Source organism: Parasteatoda tepidariorum, chromosome 3, assembly GCF_043381705.1.
Source record: "Parasteatoda tepidariorum isolate YZ-2023 chromosome 3, CAS_Ptep_4.0, whole genome shotgun sequence".
Classification (NCBI taxonomy): domain Eukaryota; kingdom Metazoa; phylum Arthropoda; class Arachnida; order Araneae; family Theridiidae; genus Parasteatoda; species Parasteatoda tepidariorum.
In genome coordinates, this window is record NC_092206.1 from 92,204,564 (window position 1) to 92,229,588 (window position 25,025).

At 31.5% G+C, this 25,025-nt stretch overlaps 1 protein-coding gene across 4 annotated transcripts in view; it reads left to right on the forward strand.

Annotated features, from left to right (window-relative positions):
* Positions 1–25,025, forward strand: part of LOC107441660 (unconventional myosin-Ie) — a 136,056-nt gene that overhangs the window by 77,144 nt on the left and 33,887 nt on the right. For all 4 annotated transcript variants that reach the window (XM_071179008.1, XM_071179009.1, XM_043051768.2 and 1 more), the window contains exons 2-8: positions 13,472–13,597; positions 15,158–15,247; positions 17,044–17,138; positions 18,755–18,842; positions 21,400–21,489; positions 21,622–21,699; positions 24,760–24,844. In XM_071179008.1, coding sequence (XP_071035109.1) covers positions 13,472–13,597; positions 15,158–15,247; positions 17,044–17,138; positions 18,755–18,842; positions 21,400–21,489; positions 21,622–21,699; positions 24,760–24,844 — 652 coding nt within the window. The remainder of the gene's footprint in view (positions 1–13,471; positions 13,598–15,157; positions 15,248–17,043; positions 17,139–18,754; positions 18,843–21,399; positions 21,490–21,621; positions 21,700–24,759; positions 24,845–25,025) is intronic.

The window sequence follows — 25,025 nt, forward strand, 5'->3', positions numbered from 1 at the left end:
TCAGCTTACGACCTGTAGTGCATCAAATACTCCAAAAATGGTAGTGGGACAACGAAAAAAAAAGTAATTTTTAGGATTAAATTAAATAATTCTGATATCAAATAACACTTCTACTTTTCCTTCAAGCAAGTGTTAGTTCAGTTTTTACTAAAAATCTTGATTTTACATGTAACTCTTCTCTTGTTTTGAAATTCTTTAATTTATCGATAAATAAATGGAATCTTTATAAAAGCGCAGATTAATAGATGTTTAAAGAGGTAGAGCATTTATCGTCTGTTCAATATTACAGATATTTTTTTTCCCCAAAAGGAGGTAACCTCTCTTCCTCTTTTCTCTCATTTATTTTTAATTTTTGAGACAGCAATTAAAAATTCAAATTTAATTAATTTTTTGTGATTTTTAAAAATTTTAAATGCTTTTTATTATATTTAAACAGGAACCCGATCTTATTAAGTAAAAAAAAAAAAGGACTCGGAATTTTAGAAGTCCTGAACCAGAAGGATCTCTAGTTTCCGAAGTCTAGCAAAATCACTATTTGACGTACACAAGAAAGGGAGGAGGAAATGTTTATTTTCGACATTTTTTTTTTTTAATACTCTAGAAAATACTGTTATGTTTTGGTGATTAAAATATCTTGATTACCTCGTATTCTGAAACAGACTTGAAAGAAGGTTGTTTTCAGGTTTGGCTACTAAAACAAAATTATCCTTAAAGTCGTCAAATTTAGGAATTTTGTAGTAATCCCCTAGCTTAGGTTTTTACATATGTTAGTATTTTCATTTCACGAATTAAATCTAAGAAAAGCCGAAAAAATACCAAACAAAGTATATAGAGATAATTTATTGTCGGATAATAAGTTTTTATTTTTTTATACACAAATATTTTCACATTTTGGACATATAGCGTTGGACCCATGTCCAAGAGGTAGTGAGTTTGATCCCCTCCGACCGAAGACTCTCCGTGAAGCAAATGGTGACTGGTTCACAAAGTCCTCCATGTTCCCATAACAAATTATACCTCTGGGGGTACTAAATTGGAGATTGATCTTTCTCTGGTTCAGGTCAAAATTCCGATCTGTGGATGTATGAATGATTCCGTCCCATAAATGGGCAAGACGTGTCTGGCTGTATTCTTGGCCAAAGAGAGTGCCACCGAAAAACAAAAGAACGCACCCTCTGCCTTAAACTTGGTTTCACCAAGCAGGCTTGCTGGTATTGGTCAAGTGGCATGAGAAACAACAAAAACATTATACTGAATAATAAGAATGTTCTGATTCGTGTGCATCTGAATACTCATAATCTAAATCACTCCCCGTTTTTGATAACAAATTTTTCTCCCCCCTCTTCTGACTGAATTACTATTCATCAGCCATTGTTCTTCGGCAAATTTTAGGCCAAATGTTCATAAAGGAGATTCCTTTATCATTATTATTAGTTATATGGCATATTTTGACCAGTGCAATAGATGGTATAGTTTCTAAAATATGAAACGTCTTTCCAAAGAGAACCACACTTTCTTTTTAGTTGCAAATGCTTACATATGTTATAAATAGCAAATCTATCATTTAAGTAATACCTCCTATTAACATCTATTAAGTATCAACCCCCCTCCCCCAATTAAAAGTAAGAAGATGGTAAAAAAATAGATTTTTTAACTTAATTTGTTTTTTAAATTCTACTATCTAAATATGTAATACTATTTGTGTAAAAGGAGTCGATATGTGCACTGTGCCACCGGGAATCATTCCGATGCCCCGCCAGGCCGCGATTTTACTATCCAACATCCTTTAACAAATCTCTCCCCTGTTTGGCATTTTCTCGAATAAAAAAACAGTTGATTCTTGACTTTTTTTATTCTTAGTGTAAGTAACAAAGTTTGAGCCGCGATGGCTCAGGGGATAGAGCGTTCGCCTTCCAATGAGGTGAACTGGGTTCGAATTCCGGCGATGGCAGGGATACGAATTCCTCATCCGGCTTGCACCGACCACAGTGTTGACGGATCATGGGTTAGAATCCCTCTGCCGTCAAGCTAACCGTGGGATTTTCTCGTGGTCTTCCTCTCCATGTAACGCAAATACGGTTTAGTTCGATCAAAAAGTCCTTCACGAAGGCAAATTTCTCCCAATACTTGATCCAGGAGTTCCCTTGTCTTCTGGATTAGGTTCTAAATTACAAGGCTACGGAGTTGAACATTAATAGTCGTTAACACGAAATTGGGTCGGCTGTTCGACGACGGTTATAAAAAAAAAGTAATAAAGTTTAAAGGAAATAAAAGCTTGCGTTCTGATTGCAACCAACTACAGAAAAGAGTAAAATCTCCAAAAGAGCGAGCTAGTCGTTAAAGGTCGCTAGATTGTAAATTAGCCGCCAATCCAGCTCACTCCTGTTTATAACACAAAAAAAAAAAAAATTTTCAACCTGTAGAGCATAATTTTTAACTAACCATAGTAGTTTGATAAATAAAATTTTCTATTCAAAATTGAATTTCTTGACTTTTTCCTTTCATTTAATTTACTAACTACCACACTCTACAAAAGTAACCTAAATAAAAATTATGAATTCTTTATGAAAATATTTACAGTCTGAACAATTGAACAAGAAGTTACCGAGTGCAATACCCATATGTGTATTATAATTACAATGTTGCTTAATGGTGGGAAAATGTTGGATTGTTGCTAACACGTAAAATACTCACGCAAATAATTATTAATGCACGCAAATGCAATTACTTGCGGGAAAAGAAAATAATTTGTTTAAAGTTAAACACGAACAGACAAAATCGTTCAACAGTTGTTTGTCAGAAGGCACCACTTCATGTAAAAATAGTTGTATACCTTTCTTTTTTCATTACAATAAGCGCTGCATAAAAACTTGAAATAATTCTTACCGTTGTGCCATATCTTGAGATCATTCATCATTAACCTACTTTACGGCCTTTTTTTTTTCTTTTCTTACTTTTACTTTTAATGAAGCCAAGAAGCGAAAGGAAGTTGCTTCGAAACAAAACGCTATTATAATAATTAATGATTTATTGAAAGTGTTTTCTTATGAATACTACTATAATAATTCAACAATAGCTGTTCTAAGTTAATATTATCTAAGTTAATACGGATCCAAGTTAATATTAACTAACGTTCGTTAAAAATGTTTAATATTAACTCTTTAATGCCCTAGTCAAAGTCTAGGGAAAATATTTTTTATTTTAATAATAGAAAATTTCTAAAAAGCAAAATCCTGCCTTAATACATTTTTGTTTATCGTTCAATGATAGTAAAACAGTAAGTAAATATCTACACCATAAATACACGCTATATATAATATTATACTATTAAATTACAGTATAATAGAAGAACGACACTTAGAGTTCTAAGCCTTTAATATTGAATAATAATCAAAATCAAATACTTAATATTATTTGAGGATAATATTAAAAAGGAGTGATAAATAAATATTAATGCTAAATATTGTTATAACTTTCATACATTTTATACTGATTTCTGATAAAGATGTCTGGATTGTTTTTTTGTATTAATAATCATATCATGGGTTTATATTGTCCAACAAGAATGCATTAAACAGTAAGACAATTATCTTTGTAAGATGCATAGAGATATTGAAGTCCAATATTGCACTTGGCCAAGAAGTTGTAATTTAAAAATTATGGATTATGATTCAAACATTCCTGTCTTTTAAGGTAAAATATTTCGTCAAGGGATCATTTTTACCATAAAACTCATTTGTAAGGAATCCGTTTTTACGATAAAATAATTTTAGATGAGTATCGTTAACAGACTCAAAATTTCTTCTAATTATACCTCTAAGATAGTGGTCGGAAGTTGCGCTACAAACAAGAAACTACTGTAGTCGCTACTTTTTCCGTAGTTTGTTGTGTAGTGCTCTACTTTTTAAAAGAAGTAGCGTAGTGAGTAGTGCGATACATAGCGATTTCTGGCAACTACCTTTAACGTTAGTTAAATAAAGAAGCAATGTTCAAACGCAAAAATATTTTCGAATCTGATAGGTGCAAATCCTTCGCAGGCATCATACGCAATGAGAATGCTTCTGCGGCCGAGCGGTAATAAGATCTACGTCTAATGCTCGGAAAAATCGATGCGAAATCGGTCGAATCGTTCCTGAGAAATCGAATTTTATGTCTGACTTTTTTAAAATTCGATTTCACCGGAACTATAAGGTGCGCTTCTGTGTCTGATTTCGTATCTTAAAATATCGTCTGCATTAATTAATTAGCATGTTTACTGTCGTCCCCTTAAACCATTAAGATTGAGTCCTAGAGCGTGAAAAACCGATCATTAGATCAAAAGTTATTCTGTTTAGTCCGTTTTTTTGTTTTTTCGCACTGTACTTTATTTCGCAGAAGATATAAAGAAAAAATCACTTAAATCCCGAATATTTAATAATTTTCCAGCACTTTTTAAATTAAATATTCCCTGTCGAGAAAAGCATAGAGTTCAAAGGTTAAAAGAACGAATTCGTAAAAAGTGCTTTAGAATTTTTTAAAAAAAAACTTTTTCTTGTATAAACATGAATTAAAACATTTTAATAACTTCTGCCATTTAACCAAACCAATTTTTTATTCAAAATCCTTTTGAATATTGATGAAAATTAAATTCTCCCTTTAAGTTTGTCTTTTAAAAGTAGTGACAACATTTCGAAAGTAGTTTGTAGTCGCTAGATTTAAAAAAAAAAAAATAGTTACAGCTAACTACAATTGTAATAAAGTAGTTACAGTTAACTACACAGAAAATGTATTTTTTCCGACCACTGCTCTAAAATAAAGGATATGTTTCGTACTTCATTTTAATTTTACTGATACAAATTAACTTCCCCTTATAAGAGTTGTTATGCGTGACCACAGCATTCGTATTTAGTTCCGGAAGTGTCATTTTCTTGTATCCCTCCGTTGCACCTCCGTTGAGTGTGTGAAACGCTTATTGTTCGCAAAGAAAGTGTTCCTGTTTGTTTCCCAACAACGGAGGATTTTTTTTAAATTAGAAGCAGCTGTGAGTCAGTGTTTTGGGGAGTCTTGTTTCGTGCGACACCCCATTTTGGTACCTCATCACTCAGTCCGTTCTACGAGAAGAGAAAAAGAAAACTTGACGTAACAGTTGCGATGTGTGACTCAATATTACTAATGTAAATACGCGATTCCTTAAAGATTCTTTTTTGTGTCACAAGTCAGCTTTTTAATAAGAGATCTTATCCGTTTGGCTAGATTTTTTCCTTTTTTCTTCTTGTGTTCTAACTTGTGCTCTAATGGCAAATTTTAAGAGGGGGGGGGACCGTTTTCAAATTTCAAAATATATTTACTAAAGTTCTCTAAGTTTTAAATTAATTTTAAAGAAAATTGCAAATTTGATAAAAATTGAATTTTATGGAGTTACCATTCGGGGTAGCTTTCCCCTTCATACCCCTTCACGTATCTGCTGGTTATAGTTTTACAAGATTCATATGGATTTCGTAAAAAAAAAAAAAATTTTAAATTTTTTAAGGCCCTTAGTCAGCTCTGGAAATTTGTAGGTTAAAACCTACTTCGAATGTTTAAGTAAAATTGTTGCACCCTGTAGCATAGTCTAGTAGATTTACGAAATCTCGAAAAAATTTTGATACGGTGTTTATTTTCTCAAGATTTACTTCTAATAAGATGGTCGAAAAAATTTTCTTATATTTTGATGAAAGGGTTTGTTCAATATTACTTAAGCACCTAAAGGGGGTGGGATTTGGAGATTCACTTATTTTTGCTGACAAGGGAAGAAAGGGTTTGAGCAATGGCTTACGTTAGACATTAAAATCCTTTTATTTTCAAAATTTCCTTAAGAAGCAAAAAATAAAATTATGTATTCGAGAAAAAATTTGAAATTTAAGTTTAACTCAGTAAAAGAAACATTTAAAAAAAAGTATTTCTTTGACAAGTTTCGGAGTTCACAAGTTTAAACACAGAAAGAAAATACAAGGATTTCTAATGAAAATTCTACTCAAAATTTTGTGACATGAATTAAGACAGACTTTGTTTTTTATCCGATTTTGTTTTATATCTTTACTTGAATTTAACATCTGAATTTATAACTGAATCTTAAAATTAGATACAGTAAAAGTCAAACCAGGAGGGGGTATTTGTGGCGTAAGCATGAAAGGACGGGACTCCGAAATTGCCCAAAAGATGTTTACGTAATATTTGATCGGCCCAAAGCTTGTAAACTATTTCTCAATTTTAAGCATTTCATACCGGGAAAATATGCAAATTATTATCCCCGCTATTACAAATCAGAAAATACGTACACTTTATTTATTTTTCACTATGTTGGAAATAGCATAAACTTAAATTATTGACTGTTGAACATTTATTTATTATATAGTTGGCGTGATGGCTCAGGGAATAGAGGTGAACCGGGTTCGAATCCCAGCAATGGCTGGTCGATACGAATACCGCATCCATCTTGCACCGACCACGGTGCTGACGTAAAATATCCTCAGAGACGGATCATGAGTAATTTACCGACAAACTAACCGTGGAAGGTTTTCCTCTCCATGTAACGCATTTTCTGGTTAGTTCCATCAAGAAGTCCTCCACGAAGGCAAATTTCTCACAATACTTGATCCGTGAGTTCCCTTGTCTTCTGGATTGGGTTCAAAATGACATGGCTACGGAGTTGAACATTAGTAGTCGTGAAGCCAAATAATTGGGTCGACTGTTCAACGACGGTTATAAAATAAAATAAAATATAAATGTTTTCAAATTATCTTTTTTCTTCAATATTCACAGCTGCTAATGGGCTTTTTTTAAAGTTGAAGTTCCGTCAACGATTATTCACATTTGTTGTATTTATAACCCGCTTACGCACTTGCTCTAGTTAGATCTTTTATGATCCATTTGAGGCTTTTAAAGCGAAAAGATTGATATTAAAGTTGGAAGAAGAAAAAAAAAATTTTTTTTTCACTGTTAAACCTCAATGATTTGCAACGATAACCTACTCATAACATAAGTTGTCGTTAGATGTTTACTTTTTTAGTGATCTAATTTGAGGTTTGATATGCAAAAGAATAAATATTAAAATTTGAAAGTTATTTTTTACTGAGTGCCATCGCTCTTTGGCTATGATCGCTTCTGGCATGTAACTAATGTGTGGTTAGTACTTACTTGGGGGAAAAAAAAATTTTTTATCTTTTTCTGGTTTTAGAGGAAAAATAATAAATATTATTTAAGTTAGGATTTTTTTTCCCCCCACGTAGTGAATGTAATCAATCATTTACTTTTTTCGGTCGAAATACACATCATTAAGATTTCCAATAGAGAATTTTTTAAACCCGATTAACAGGTTTATGTTAGAAATATTTTTGAAGATATAAAATATTTAAGATGAAAATTTAGTGATTGCATTAGTTGGGGGGAAAGACAGTATTAGTAGAAGATTTATCCTGAAGATGATGATTAACGCTATTTGAAGAATCAAATTATGATAAATCATAAAAATATTATATTTTTTGAAAAATATGGAGCTCCTCTGTAAAGAGGATTCTTCATTTTTATGTAAATAATAGTTATTAAATAAAATAAATTTTAAAAATGTCCCGGAGAATGTGGATGTTGCAGCACACCTCCATCCAAAGAATCAAAAATGTAACCGTCATGTTTACGTTGGTATATTAACCGTTGGTATATTACGTTGGTTATATTAACCGTCATGTATAATTTTCGCCAAGGAAAGGTAAGGAAACCATGTATTGGCTATTAATTGTTTAAAAATTATTGTCAAGGCTTCTTCTCTTAGCCTTACACATACAAATGTGCTGACAGAAAAGAAAGTGCGAGAAATGATAACGAATTTTAATGAAATCAAAACCTTAGAATCCATAAAACGATTTTCAAATTCTATGCTAATGTGTAAGGCAGATGTAAAGAGAATCTCTAAATATAGATTTTATTTTGCACTCAATTCAAGGTTGCGGTATAAATAGATTACTGATTATATCAATAATTTTTATATACCGAGAAAGAGATTAAATAAGATAGTCATATAGTTTTAAATGTTAGAAAACGTGCTCGCTAAGCATTCGCCACCTCGCCAAATGCGATAAAATCGTAAATTCGGCGTGTGTGTTTTTGCAAATAGTTTTCCCGGCAAAAAGAAAAATTTATAATCCCCTCGAGCCTGAAAAAAAAAAAGCTCACAATGAGTTTTTCTGAACAAATCCTGTATTTTTTATTCGATTCCAGTAATTTAAGTTAGATGCATAGCATAATCAATTAAAATTCTATTAAGTCCAGATGATGCAAACTACTGTAAAATACAGATTATCAACGTTCGTTGCCGGATCACTTGGTATCGCGTGACCAAAACCTTTTTTATATATTTATTTTTTTATTATTGTTCTAGTCTAAAGTTATCAAAAATTAATTCCAACCAATTCCTATTCCTTTTCATTAAAATCGATGAAACAACATCTACATTTTTCTTCCTCTCTCCCATTTATAGTGACTGAATTTGTATTTTTATTTGAGAAAAAATCAGTCAAAAAATTGTTAATTCTTGCTTTTGGCTAATACTTTTGATATTTGCAGGGTATCTGCGCACCTGGAAAGTCATGAATTTTGGTATTGAACAAAATTTATCATGAAATGTCATGATTTTAACATTTTTTTTTTTAAATCATGGATTTAGGTCGCTGAAAAATCTAATTTTTAAAATGGAATCCCCCCCCCCCATTTCATGTTGTTCCGAATATCTGAATTTGTAACAAAATCCCCATTTCAAAAAAGCTTTTTCTATTTAGGATTAAAAATATTTGTGTTTTCTTTTAGTATTGCAACAAAATCCCCACTCACAGTCATATTTTATTAAAATATAAAATGTTTTTATCGTGTTCTTTAAAAAATATGGTGTTTTTTCAAAAAAATTAAGGAAAAAACATCATTTCTTGAACGAATTAACTTTTGAACTTCTGTGATTTCAGATTTTTTTTCTTTCTTTTTATCAATTTAAAATTCTTGCTGAAGCAAGCCAGTCATTGGCGAATTTTTTTTATTCCGAAATGAGAACAGAAAAGTCAGGAGTATTTCTTTCCTTTCCAATGAACAAGAAAAGTATCTTTCGAATATAATTCTTCAGAAAAAAAGATTAAAAAAATATTTGTTTTTGTATTTTTTTCAGCTATTTTATTGCGTCAACTCTTTCTTTACTCTGTTTTTTAAATTTAAAATCCATAAATATGAAGATGCAAATTATAACAGTTTTGGTTATACCTATCATTTCAATTATTGTTATTATAATGATTTTTTAAATTTATTGTTGTGTTTTTGTTGGAGAAAATAGTAGCTTCGTTAAGTCATGAAAAATTCTTGAAATTAGTCATGAAAAGGCATGAATTTGAAAATCTAAATTGTAGCAGATATCCTGTATTTGACTTATTTGCTGGCTAATAATTTGAAATCCTTAGCGTGGGCCTTGAATATGTTATGCAAACTTTTGCATGGCACCATTGAGCTTTACTCATCATTTGCTTTATTTTTTTAATTGCTCATTTTTAGTTTCTCCGTATTTTTTTTTATATTTATTTATTTTTATTAACTAGCAGATTTTTCTTTATCGTGTTTCGCTTTCTGTTATCCTTAAAATTTATTATAAATGTAATCAAGGAATCGTGTAGTTCTCTTTTCATCTTCCGCTTGTCACTCATCGCTATTCATTCTCCACACAGTGCAATCTCCTGTTCACCAAAACGGAAAAATGGAACTTAAAAAGATAAAAATCATTCCGATACCTTCTTCACTAACTCATCTCATGACAAATGCTGATTTCTCGGTGATATACTTTTTTTCTTTTCCTATTGAAATTCGTTCTTGTTCTTTCTTATTCAATGAACGTGAGCCCAACATGCGCCTGTTTTTTTTGTTCTGGTCTGCTGATTATGCACCCAGTGAACCGTTATTCAAAATTATCAGCTACTCGGCGCAGAACAAACGAGAGGTTCGCTTCTTGCTCGTTCAACCCTTTTGACTCCATTCCAGTAAATAGTTTTCCTCTATTTCCGTTTATGTGACGCATAATGATTTTCCCATTTATTGGCTTTTGCGAAATCCTGCTCATTTTATTCGTGCAGTTACAACAGGGGCGAAGCCCGACTGCTGGTTTATTGTTTACCATTGTCATTTTGAATTGGCTGTCGGGTGTATAATTACGTCATTCGTTGGTGGAAACGTCGCTTTTCGAGTTGTTTCTTTGGTCTGTCATTATATTACCTTTTAGGTCATTGTATGATTGATATATTTTCGTCTGACACTGTTGCTCTTGGAGTAAAAATGTGAATTTTTGATTTATTCAGGAGTGAAACAATGCGATCAGGAAGAAAAAAAAAATGCTGTTGCTTATCATCGAACTTGTGACCCGTTTAAGCTGTAATAAATGCCTCTTGAAGAATTATTATTATTTTACTGTATTTAAAATTTTAAGAGACTTTTAAGTTAACATTTCTGACCCCCACATTTTTTCTCCATTAAATTTAGTTAGTAATACTGTTTGGTTTTGAAATCATAATATAACTTACACGTGTGACATTAAACTCTATAATTCCACAAATCTTAAACTTTCAATTATTTTTACACCCTTTGAATCTGTCTTTGTCGTATGAATACAATACCCCTTGCAATCTACTGTTATCAATTTGGAAGAATGTACAGTTTTTTTGAATTATTGAAATATTTTCCGTTTGCCACAAATTTTTATTCCTTTCTCCTTAAATTACTTGACTAATTGTGACTAATAATAAGTTTAATAATAATTGTCTAGTGATAAATTAACGTGAAACTGAAAAAGAATAGCTATAACTTTTCAATTGGGTACTTGCACTTCAAGAAGAAAACCTCCCTTACCCACACATGTGACCTATGACATCAGCGCCTGCTAATCCAATGGCGTATTAAAGTTGAGCTTAGTTTCTCTACATAAGTTTAGAATGTTAATTAACGATAAATTAATGAAATACAGAGCCGTATCGCACATAGAATTAGTTGAAATATAATTCTTTCTCGTCTAATTTCTTTTACTTAACTTAGATTTATTATTTGCTTATGTATTTTATTATAACAGTGATATATTTTTTTTATGTATCTGGCAACTTCCATGCATTATTAGTTTGTTTATGTTCCGCGTGGCTTCATGGCTCTCTTTGTGTTAAGTCTCTTCGTAAATATAGAGAGAAAGAATTGAAATCTTTGTGAAAGTATTTAGAATGAGTCACTTAAGAGAATTGATATTTGACGGGCTTGGCTTACTCGAAATAGAATGGAAAGAACAGATGCTAACGTAAACCAATGCCACGTTTCAACAACCAATTTTTGACGCGTGTTATGTCAAAAAACAATTTTCGATATCTAAAACACAACTCCTGCATTAAATCCAAATAATAAAACAAATAGATCTGAAACATCACAACAATGAATTTTTCAAACAAAGCAGTGCATGAAATATAAAGAGTCAAGAGANAAAATATAATTCTTTATGTTCTACGTCTTTTACTTAATTTAAATTTATTATTTGCTTATGTATTTTATTCTAACCGTAATATATTTTTGTTTCGTGTACCTGGAGACTTCGATGCATAATTAGTTTGTTTATGTTCTGCATGACTTCATCCCTGTCGCTGTGTAAAGTAAGAAATGTATAGTGAAAGAATTGAAATCTTTGTGAAAGAATATAGAATGTGTCACTTAGGAGAATTGGTACTTGGTGGGTTTGGCTTACTCGAAATGGAATGAAAAGAATAGTTGCTAACGTAAACCAATGCCACGTTTCAACAACCAATTTTTGACGCGTGTTATGTCAAAAAACAATTTTCGATATCTAAAACACAACTCCTGCAGTAAATACAAACAATAAAACAAATAGATCTGAAACATCACAACAATGATTTTTCAAACAAAACACTGCATAAAATATAAAGAGTCAAAAGAAAACATGCAAAAAGTTTTTTTTATTATTAGTATTATTGTACCAAATTCCTTTTTTTTTAAATAATCAAAATATTTCCTGGAAAAGAGAAAAAATACTTACTATAGAAGCTTAATTCAGCTACGAATTATTGATAATATTTATTTAGATGGAAAAAGTAATAGAAGTTTCGTGTGGTATTTTCAACATAAGTTTTTTCATCGCGGAAGTCGGGGAAATATTACAACAATCTACCTCACGCAATCGTTCGGTTATTTTGATTTACAGTAAGAGAAAAAAAATATTTGATTTATTGCCTTTCCTTTTCAGCATTCTCTGTAGCTCGACGTTATTTTCATTTCATTTAATAGATCTTAAAGCGTTTTATAAAAAGCAAAAAATCATGAATATGGTTATTGAAAATCACTCCCCCCCCCCCAAAANCTACTTTATTCTCCCCCCCCCCCCCAAAAAAAAAAAGTTTTCTTTTCTTTTCTTCTGTAACCAATTAACATTGCAAATGCAGCTTATTGATGTAATTACTTAGTTAGATGTTGTTAATATTGGTCATTTTTTAATCCATTTTCTGTTTTGTTAAGCCTTAAATTTAATAAAATACACATGTTGTATTTTATTAAGTATGAAGCGCAAAAAAAGTAAACACCCTGAATAAATTTTGATCACGGATTTTCACGCAATATGACTCAATCTTAATGACTCGATGGACTAACCTTTAATATGCTAATTCATTGATGCAGGTGATGCTTTAAGTTGCGACATCGGGCACAAAAACGTGACTTAAAATATCGTTTGCACTAAATATTTATCATATTTAAGATTAGGAACTCGAATGATTTGAGTCCTAGTATGTGAAAATCCGATTATAAGATCCAAAGTTATTTAGGGTGTTCACTTTATTATTTTGTTCTCTGTACAAGGGAGATATCTTTGTCTAAATTAAGCAACGACGAAGTGTGCTGCTCAGTTTATTAAAACTTTTTACTATGCTTCAATATAACTCATTTTTAAAAGTTGAAATTAAATATTTTAAGCAAATTGGTTAAATATTTCCTGACATTAATGTATTAAAAATAAGTCATTATCTTACTCTGTCTACCATTTTCTTACAATTCTTTAAATAGTATTTGTTGATAACGATAAACACTGTTTTTTTTTAATTACGAATTTTCGATTACAAAAAAGTTACATAGTTTTCCTTCAGGCCCATAAAATCTCTGGATTTTTCATTAAAATTCCCCGTTTCACTAAGCCTTTCGGAAATATTGTGGCTAGTAATTCAGGGTTTTGGATTTTTTTTTGTTGAAATTTTGAGAAAATAATGTCGCCTTTCTGATTCATTTCAAAAGTTCATTACAAAATTCCTATATAAATGTGAAATTAAGCAAAAGTATATTATTTTTTTCTACTTCGAATTTGGAGTGTACCCATTGAAATAAAATTTTGATTACAATGAACATATTTACATTTATGTACCTTCACAGTTGTTTTAAATGTGTTTGTTGTTTGCAGGTTTATCATTGGCAAAGTCACCACATCAAGCATAGTGGGGTGGATGATATGGTGCTTCTCACTAAAATTACAGAACCGGCCATCGTCGACAATTTAAAGAAAAGATATCTTGATGACCAAATATTTGTATCCTGCTCATCTGATTATTGTGATGTTTTGTTATACACCCTAAATGTACGAGGGTTGTTTTTTCAGTAAGGGCAGTTTGAAAATAAGTAACAAACGAAAGAAAATTTTCAAGAAGCAAATTTATTTTCAGATTCTACATACGTTTCTCTTGTTTTCAGCATAGTTGCCGAGTTTGTTTATACTCTTATCATACCTTACAACGAGATTTAAAATACCCTCTTCATAGAAACTTGCCGCCTGCGCCGTTAACCGAGAGATCACGGCCGTTTTCATGTATTCGTCATCGTTGCAGCCAAAATGATGTTAGAAATATCGGAAAAGATGAAAATCACTCAACGCAAGATCTGGACTGTAGGGAGGGGTGGTCCAAAACTTCCCAACCAAAAGAGTCCAATAAAGATAGGATCTAAGCTGCGGAGAGAGTTATTTAAGTAGAGTAGCAAAATTCCCTGTCAGCATGACAGGGAATTTTGCCACTTCACAAATCTGCCAGTGAATGTATGCAGCAGACAAGCTTTTTGCCGACTAAAAACATATCACTGACCGTACCTTGTGCGTGGCGGGCGATTTGTTAAATTTGAACATTTTAAAGTCACAGAACTGTACAGTTTACCTACACAGCTGCAACTGAGCACAGTTGTTCCCAAAGAATGTCGGGACACGACAGAAGCACTCATTGCGACGCACGCGTCATTTATTAGTGCACACAACAGAACGGCCCTTACTTTAAAAACAACCCTCGTATAACGTTTTTTTTTACCTATTTATATTTAAATTGTGGTAAATAAAGTAGGTTACCACCTCTCTGATTTCTTTACTTAAAATTTAATTCATAGTTTCAATTTTAAAATTGTTTATATAAAAGTCTAAATTATTCAAAAGAAATAAAGCATAGTAGGTACTTTAAAAACAAACAAATAATATTTATTTTGCTCTTATTACATTTTACCTAAGCTCCAGTTTCACCAGCCAACCTTTTAGCAGCTTAATTATTTGTTAGTTTCAAGTTCTGATAGAGTGGTTTTCTCTTTTTTATTGCACTCTCACCAGTCCTGATGGGTACTGAAAGTTGCTTTACCTAGAGGTACAGTACTGATGGATCAAAGTACCCTACTGCTCCACCAGCAGTACACTACTGCTGGGTACCCACTAATTATCTCTTGACTTGTTTAGTTTGACCTAATTTAAATATTTGTCAACTGAAAATTATTTTGAGTTGGTTGATAAGAACACGTACATCTCTTTACTAGTTTATGATGTGATTTTTTCGATATCTTATGCTTTAACATGCAAAATTGTACGAAGAATATTATCATTTTTCAAAGTTAAGATAAAGTTATAGCAACTAATGCATCTGAAATCTATAATGCAGCTACGTTTTTCTTTACTATGTGCTTGAACTTGTAGTTTATATTTCAATTTAAAGTCTTTTTTTTTTCTATCCTTTGAGAACTTTTTTGTTGGAAACATTTTAATGTAATTAATTTAGAGTCTAACCAGATGTTCTTGCTTTCTTATTTTTTGCTTGTTTAATTTTTACCTTGACTTAATGCAAAGACATACATCGGTCCAGTTTTGATTTCTGTGAATCCGTTCAAGCAAATGCCATACTTCACAGAGAAGGAGATAGAACAATATCAAGGAGCTGTAAGTTAATCTTCTTTTCTTCTTAATCATTGTCTTTCTTCCAGTTAATGTTAATCAGAATTATAATTGAATGTTTTTATAAAGTTTTATTATTTTTGTCTGATAATATTTAAAAAAAAAAAAAACATTGTGGTGATCAAAAATATAGTTGAACGAATAACAGCAGATTTTCACCAGTGTTCTCCAAAAGCGTTTTTAGAACGTCGGCCCTCCCCGCCTGCCTTTTGATGTCAATAAATGCGCTCTCCTTGCTCTTTTTGTAAAGTCCAAGCGTTTTCCATTCCTTAAAAACACGGTCTTTTTATTTTATTTTTTCATGAAATGGTTGGCTTTTTTTTACTACCTATTTTAATGAAAAGTCCAATTCAGATTTATTTAGTTATTGATCATTATTTAATTTTTAATTTCATTCCTTCATTTTAATAAGAATTTTCTTAAGTTGTTCAGTTATATAGTTAAAAATCTCAAAATATTTGGCCCCAGAGATATTCACATCTTTTATTTATAAATTTTTTAGTAGGGCGTAGTGGACAGGGTGATGGATACACGCTCGAGAGAACGAGAGTTCGAATCCATCCGACCGAAGACTCCCTGTGTAGTTAATGGTGACTGGTGCACGTTAAATTTATTGGGTCACTAATTCCTCCATGTTTTCATAACAAATCATACCTCTACTGGTACTGGATTGGGGATTGATCGTTCTCTGGTTCAGGTCAAAATTTCAATCTGTGGATGTATGTATGAATGGGTCCACCCTATAAACAAACGGGTGTGGCAGAAGTCGAATTCTTAGCCGTAAATGGCGCCACTTCAAAACAAGAATAATCGCAACCCCAGTGCCTTAATGGCCTACGGCAACAACAACAACATAAGTTTTTCAGGGATTTTAAATTTTACCATTATTTTTTTTAAATAAATACCTTTCAGTTTTAAAAAAAGCACCTTAAATGCTTATTTTCACATGTCGGCCTGTATACACTCGACTGCTAATAACTGCTCAGAAGGGACCACGACCGTGAACTTAGTTCAACTCTCTCAATCAGCACTCAAAATTATGATGATCTTAATACAGCTCTCTCTGCTTCTCGCGAAACATCAATGAACCAACTAGTAGTATCTGTTCAACGAATTCTATCACATATATAATTCAGATGGGGGAGTATTGTAGTGTGTCCAGCACTATAAAATACAATTCCAGTTCACTGGTATATAAGCCATGTTATCTTGATTCGAAATTGGGGTACCTTCTCATAGATGAGGTTGACATTATCAATAACATTCGCCCCCCAAATCTTTCTAATACATCTATCTAAACTCTGTTTTGGTCTTTAATCTTGTATGATGAAGCATTATTTCAGACTATTTTAATGTTTAAGAAAAATTTATTTTATAGAATATTAGTGGTTGTATTTCGATATCACTTACACTTTAGAAAAACATGAAAGAAAAATATCTTCACGGCTATGTAAAGTTTTGGTAAGTGCGTTTCTATACATTGGAAAGAAATTCTTCAACTTAGAAAAGTATAATTTAAGTAGTTATTAATTTGTCATATCCATTAGAAATGATGTGTTCATTGACTTTAATCAAATCTTACCCGAAAAGCACAATGAAAACTACTTATTGTATCAAAAGTATTAGAAAATCACTTCTTATTCAGTATTTTATTGTCATAAAAATTAATTTCAATGAAGAAAGTTTTTTTTCCAGTTTTTTTAGTTTTTAGTATTTTAATTTTAAAAATTAATAATTACTTTTTTAGAATCTCATTTTATCTGTCAAAAATATCTCTTTAGGCATCCTACGAGAACCCACCTCACATCTATGCACTGTCTGACAACATGTATCGGAATATGCTAATTGACAATGAAAGCCAGTGTGTTATCATAAGGTGGGTTGATTGATTTTTTTATTTCTTAAAATTTTTCTACTTTTCTTAAGATTTAACAGCTAAAGTTTTAAGGAAAAAATTTCTTTTTCTTTTGTTGTGAAAATTTAAAAGATTGCTGGATTTTTCAACTCTTATAAGAAAAATTATTTGGAAATAAAGTATATTTTAATTTAAATAATTAGAAGTTTAAAGCAGGAAGTTAAAATTGTTTTCACTTAACATTTAGAGCAATGGGATTTTCTGGACATGTTCTGAAAATATTGGTTGATACTAATTACATAAAATTGTTTTAATTTTTTGGCTCCTGTGTCCTTTTCACAAATTAAGATGATCCCTGTCATTTTCTCTTATTTTAAAAACTGAAAGAAAAATTCATATTTGTAGTAATTAAATAATTAGACTGCATGTCCATATTTTAAATGCCTAGATTTCTTATACACTAATTGTCATAAAATTAAAGAAAAATCTCAAAAATGACCATAACTCAAAAAGTTTCGAACTGGCACACATTATAGTGCACATAATAATGTGTAAAGTAACATAAAAAGTATTAACCCGACAATTACGGTTTCACAGAAATTAGCATATGTATGAAATGAATAAGTCAGAAGTACCTTCAGTATGGAGTATGATTAGTTCTAGCAGAACATACAGTGATGTGTAATGCTTTCAATTATGCTCTCTACTAGTGCTGTTGGAAATGCAAGCCATTGTTCTTGCAGTTGCAAGTTGGTCTGAGGAGGAGGATTGAGAACAGCTACGTGTCTTCTTAAAGCATCCTAAACATGCTCGATAAGATTCAAGTCCTGTGATCGAGCTGGCCACTCCATACGCTAAAATGTTTGCTACTGAAAATAATCATCTAAGATGCAAACCCTGTGCTGCATTGCGTTATCGTCTTGTAGCACAGATTCATTGCCTAATGCACCAGCATAAACATAAATATAACATAAAAGATGTCATCTCTATACACATGAGCAGTCACGGTTCCACGTGGAAAGATGTACGGGTCTCTGAGTCTGTCCAAAGGGATTCCATCCCACATACAGGTGCTGCCTCCTTGATTTGAATCTCTTTCACAGATGTCTGATAGATGATAGATGGTTCTCTCCAAATCAAACAAAAAAATTTATAAAATTTTTTTTGGGGTACTGCCCCATTCACACATCGAGGCTTGCGCAGACGAGGTTGGACGAAAAGAGTGTTCAAAAACTGGACTGACCTTCTCAGAGCCCCGATCTAAATCCCATTGAGCACCTTTGGGACGAATTAGAGAACAGATTACAAAGCCAGCCAAATCCACCCTCCTCACTTCAAGCACTCACTTCTGCTGCGATGGAAACATGGGAGTCAATTCCTGTGGCCACCTATCAAAAACTATTGGAAAGTCTTCCCAGGCGTGTGCAGGCTGTCATGGATGCAAAAGGGGGACCAGCATCATATTAATGTGTGCCTCAGGACACTCTAAGTCCATACCACTGGGTGTCCAGATACTTTTGGCCATATAGTGTAGTTTTTATGATTACTATTGTGGTTAAAGTGTAATCCCAGTTAACCGAAATATTTGTTTCCTCCTTTTCATGTAAATAATAATGAAATATTCTCTTCCTTTGCAGCGGAGAAAGTGGAGCTGGAAAAACTGTTGCAGCAAAATTCATCATGGGATATATTTCACAAGTGTCTGGAGGTGGAACTCGCGTTCAGGTTCACTTCTTTTTTTATATATATAAATATCTCTTTCTATAAAATAATAATAATTTTTGTAAAAAAATTATCTACTATTGTTTGGACAATCTAAGTCAGTTAAGACTACACCTTTAGCAATAGGTAATGATAAATATGGAAATTAAACTTAGAACATTTTTGACAAATTGGATTACTTTTGATGAATAAAATGACCATTTTCATTTTTGATAAAATACCTAACAACTTTTGAACTTTGCATAAATTTTGGAAATTGTTTTAAAGCTTTAAGGTTGATTTGTTCCAAAAATATATTGTCATACTTAGTTGATAATTTTAATAGTATGGGAAAATGTGTAACACAAAACTCTATATATGGAGTATTAAAAAAAATTGAAAATGGTCAAATGTCTCGAGAAATATACGTCAAAATGAAAACTCAAAATAGTCGCATACAATATTTTTTAAAAGCTTCCCAATGATACCAAACTTGGTCTTTCACCCCCATCCAATGGAAGCAGGGGAACATCATTGAAATCTTAAGTATGAACCCCTATTTTTTAATTGCAGAAAGAAAAAAAATTAATTCTCCAGAAAAAAGTAACCATTTTCAAGTTGTAAGTTAATGCATTTTGCCTGCATTAAAATGGCGAATCTCAAGATCCTTCAGATAAAGACCATTAAAATAGACACGTTTAAAAAAATTTCAAAAATTATTGATTTTTTTTTTTTTTAAATCTGATGGATCTCAAGATACCATCACTTTAAATGGTTTGTAACCTATTTTAATCTTCTTGACTACAGCGCCATCTGTGAAGCAAAGTTGATGCATTTTAGCTGCATTAAAATGGCAAATTTCAAATTCATCAGATTAAGAATATAAAAATAGACACGTTTAAATAAAAAAAATATTGATTTTTTATATTTTTTTCAATCTTATGGATCTCAAGATGCCGTCATTTTAAACAGTTTCTCCCTATTTTAATCATCTTGATAATTATTTAGACGCTTAACTAGAATCATCATACATCGCCATCTGTAAAGCAAAGGGCATGAGCCTCGAAAAATGTTAATTTTTTCTGGAAAATCCAAATTTGCATCGAAAAAATAGGGGTTCATATTTAAGATTTCAAAGTTACCTCCATCATATCCTTAGAGAATGAGGATGAAGGATCGAGTTTGGTATCATTGGATCGCTTTTAAAAATCAATGTGACTATTTTTTTTTCAATCTGATGTATATTTCTCGAGTTATTTAACCATTTTCAAAATGCACATTATAAAGATCTGCTACTTTATTACAAATCTCATTATAATTTTTTTTTTGTGTAGTTTTAGTGTTTCGCACAAAGGGCTTACCTTTTTCATGTAAACATAGGTTCCACAGTAATATTTTTATTTTCTGTCAACTTCAAATTATATCACCATTTGGTCAATTAAGCTAGATTGCATAATCTTGTAATGTTTATAGGTGATTGCGGTCAGTTCTCGGCTCTTGTGATATTAACTCTGCTCACAACTCTCTATATAGTGACATCTCCATGGTTCATGCTAGATTTTACCTCCTTGTTTGCTAAAGATACAACATAATATATTTTAATTTAGAAGTTTAAACGCTGCATCCACAGCTCCTTTCTATTTAATATCTAATCTAATGGTCCTGCAGTGGACTGATCATTAAGACACGGTTCCCAGCAGATCACCGAAGTCAAGCATCATTGACTGCGGTCAGTGTGCGGGTGGGTGACCACTTGGATCAGTCTGCGTAGGGACCGAGGGTGTGCGGTATTGGACCTCGTTAAACTGTGCTACCGTAAAGTGCTCGACTTCGCGTGCAGGTCGTCGGGCTACCGAAGCGGGGGTGCCATCCCCTCTGCAGAGGATCAAAATTGTGATGGCATGTCTTCGGATCATCCTCAGGGATGTTTCCCAGACCATCGCCAATAGCCCATTGAGCAGCTCTAGTGCGACGTAAATGAACAACAACAACAATCTAATCTAATGAAAATTCTCAATGGGTTATTAAAAGTATTGATGGATTCAAATAAAACAGTATGGAAGCAATGTTCAGTTAATATTCAGTCTTGGTTGCTATGTATGCTTAACAGGGGTCTGTCCAGGTCGAATTTACTACCGTTTAGCGGTACCTTCACAAATTCAATATTAGGTAAAACGGTAGTTTCACAAATTCAACTTTATGAAAAAACAGTAGTTTCACAAAATGCTTTTTCTTAAAATTTTATTTTTGTATCCCTTAAGAAACGATAGATCTATATTTTTAGTTTCTAAATCTACATTTTTGTATTGATTTTTTAATATAATTTTTAATTTTTCACAAATTATGTCTAAATTTTCACAAAATAGGTCCCTTACAGAAAAACCTAGACAGACCCCTGCTTAATAAACTAAGGTGACCCCTTTCATATTCTTTTAAAACTGATTTAAAAGATTTGCATTTGTAATAATTGAATAATTAAGTGTCAAGTCAATATTTTGATCTGATTTCATTACATTTATAAACAAATTTTTAAAAAAAAACTGTTAAAATGAAATTAAGCTAAACTTTGATTCCTTTTCAGAAAATTAAAGAAATAATTTTAGAGTCTAACCCTTTATTAGAAGCTTTTGGAAATGCAAAAACTGTCCGTAATAACAACTCATCTCGCTTTGTAAGTATATATGTTTTCCTTAAACACACATTATGTTTTGTTAGAAATCCTATGTTTGATTAACATATTAAACTGCATATATAATGTTAATCTGTAGTTTTATCAGTACTTAACTTTGATTTCTATTTGTAGGGAAAATATATTGAAATCCAATTTAGCAGAGGAGGTGAACCAGAAGGGGGTAAAGTTTCTAATTTCCTACTCGAAAAAGTGAGTCATTTTCTAGCCTATTGTTATTTCTGGTGGCTAAAATTTAGTATTCTGTTATTAAATTCGAGAAAAGACAATTTTATTTTTCTAAAGTTTTTATATTAAATGTATCTGTTTTCTTACTTAATATTTGTAATTTATAATTTCATTGTATAATCAGAATTGTTTATAACTGTGTTCTTATTAACTTAGCAATTAATTAAAATATTTATAATGTTAATTCGAATATTTATAATGTATTGTTGAAAACTTATCATAAAAATAATATATATATATGTATTCATTTAATTTTTTACTGTCAGATAAAATCATTTTAATTATATAGCAAAAATGTAAAAACTTATTTCTTTATTTTTGTATGTGCAGTCGACGCCCGATATAACTATCCCTGTGGTTCAAATGAAACTCGCTATGAAATGAAACTATGTAAACTCGCTATACGTTAGTACTCAAAACTATAGAAAATATTTACACATAAATACTAGACTTAATTTTTCAAAATCCCCACCCAATCCTGTAAAACCACTTTTTTCAAAATTTAGCTCTATTCTAAGCATATGATGAAGCCTATTAGGAGTAGTTTTTAGCCATATTTGCTTAATTACATATGCCCGAAGAACTGTAAATTCTAAGAAAAATTAAAATCAACTAGGAGTATGAATAATATTTGTTCTATGCTCAAAATAAACCACCTATTACAACACTTTATGAAAAGAGTGAAGATAGTTTTCATTCAAGAAAAAATGTCAATAATGAATCTATTGAAACCTTTGAAAAGAAATTGACAACGACTATGAATGCATACAAGTAACTCAGATTTTCTTGTAAGGATTCAATATATACTTCTAATTCTCAATAATGAAAGTGGCCTATATTTTTGCCAAGCACCACCTACAGTAAAAATCAGTGGTCTCTCTTCTTCAATCACTCTTTCTTCATTCACGCAAAATGTAACTGTATTTGAATGGTAACATCAAAAGAAAGATTGATTCAAATCATTTTCTGGAAACTTTTTCTATTCATTGTCAATGGGAAAATTTTTGTTTTGAGAGCTCAAAAATATTTAGCGCCATCTTTGAAGTATTGTTCTTAGAATTAAAAAGAAATTTTGGGCTCTATATTGCATATCTGAAAACTCTACTGGATTTTCTAAAAGAGTACTACATTTTGCCAGTTTCTCCTGGTCTACTGGTTTAATTGAAATTTTCCTGGTTTTTGTACATTTTAGAAAATTCCTTAAATTTGAGTAATTTTCCTGAAAAAATCCCTATTGTAATAGAATTTCTGCTTACTTGAATATTTAAATAACTTAATTATACATAATGAAGCAAACCTGATTTTTAGAAATCAGTTCAAAATTTTTTTCTAAAATTTTAATTTTTTTTTTATTTAGAACTCTCTTTTAAAATGAATTAAGAAAATCTTTTTACTATCTATGATGAATTAAATGTTATTAATATTTGAAATTATGACTAAACATAATACATAACATTTCAAGTATGTTTAATGTCAATCATAACTGTAAAGTAATTGAAGTTTTTCTATTTTGAGAAATAAAAGTCCTTAAAATTCCCTTTGTGTAACATTTTAGTACATTATGCAACAGTTATCATGAAATTTATATTATTTGGTAAAATCTACTGGATTTTTTTCCTATATATGTTGGCAGCTATGATATTGGAATCAAGTACCCGGTCAGGTCATTCTAATGGGCATTAAAATAAGATCACATGTATAAAATATGAAATTAAATGGATACTTCCTAGATTTTTTGTACATAATAGTTTCATTAATGCTGCCAGAGGCCTCAAAATGACAGACCATTTGGAAAAAACAATGGAAGATTATGAAAATATTAAATTTGCTTTGTTTCAGTGGCGTGCCAACTTTTTTTTGACTGGGGGGGCGAGCCAATGCAAAGTCATAAGCTTTGCTTGATTTAATATTTTAAAGTTAGTTGTATTATTTAATATTGTAATTTGTCTAATTGTAATTATCTAAACTATTTCCGTTGTTTATGACAACGATGATTTAACTATTACATCCACACCAACTTAGTTAACAAAAAATGATTTATCAATCCAAAGCTAATTAAAAAGAAAAAAAGTGCATTAAAATGTAAAAAATTTAATTAATGAATTTTGTAATTTTACTCCTTTAAACTTGTTAATGCTGAGCAATACATTTTGTCGATACATTTTAATCATAATGACATAGAATGGTTTTTCGCTCCACAAAAACATATTGAATTAAAAATAACTTGTTATTTAAATTTTGATTCTAGCATAGATTTNCATATTTATTATAACCTCTTACTTTAATTTCAGAGGAAAATTAGGTTTTTTACTTGGAAAATAGCTACAAAGTTCAACTAAAAAGTTACTTTTTTCTAAAATTTTACTTTTTGACTATTTTTTACTCGGAATTTTACTTGATTTTATTTTCTAGAATGTTTAAATTTCAGGAGGGGCGAAATATATTGTTTGCCCCCTCACTAAAATTTCAGAGGGGGCGACTGCCCCCTCTGCCCCNCCCCCCCCCCCCCCCCCCCCCCCGGCTGGCACGCCACTGCTTTGTTTAGCTATTTGCTAGTATTCTCAACAAGCTTCAAATTTTTTACGAAGTTCACTAACAGATAGCACTGATGTCTTAAAAAACTGTAAATCAATGTTTTCAGTAAATCAATCACATGTTCGACCACACTAATTGAAATGTTTCTACGGGTATCTGTTAATTTTCTTCCTTGGGCTGCTACCTAGTACCTATAGTATTTATTGGTAGTTTTGAAAACATTGTTTTATTGTTTTTCCTTAGGTTGCAGTGCTATTTATAATTGAAATTTGTGTCTAATTTTAAAAGTTGGTCTGAATAAATCTGCTAGTTTTCTAAAAAAAGCACAACAAACTATACATTTCTATCTCTTTTTTTTTGCAATTTATTTTTCAAATCCTGTTTCATTTTTTACACACTTAGTATGGCTATCTAATAAATATGATATTGATTTATTTTATATCAAGATAAATGTGCTGCTATATTTTCTTATTTTCTATTTATTTTCAGTCTCGAGTCGTGAATCAGAATCCCAATGAGAGGAATTTTCATATCTTTTATCAACTCTGCTCTGGTGTCACATCAGATATGCAGCGTGAGTTCTTCTTTTTTTTGCTAGTAATTAAAGTTTACACGCCCGGTGGCTGAGCGGTAGCGCTTTGCGCTGTCCTGCCACAGGTCCCTGGTTCGATCCTCGGGCCAGGCAAGGCTGACTCAGCCTTTCATCCCTTCAGTGGGTCGATAAATGAGTACCAAGCACGCTTGGGAACTAAACA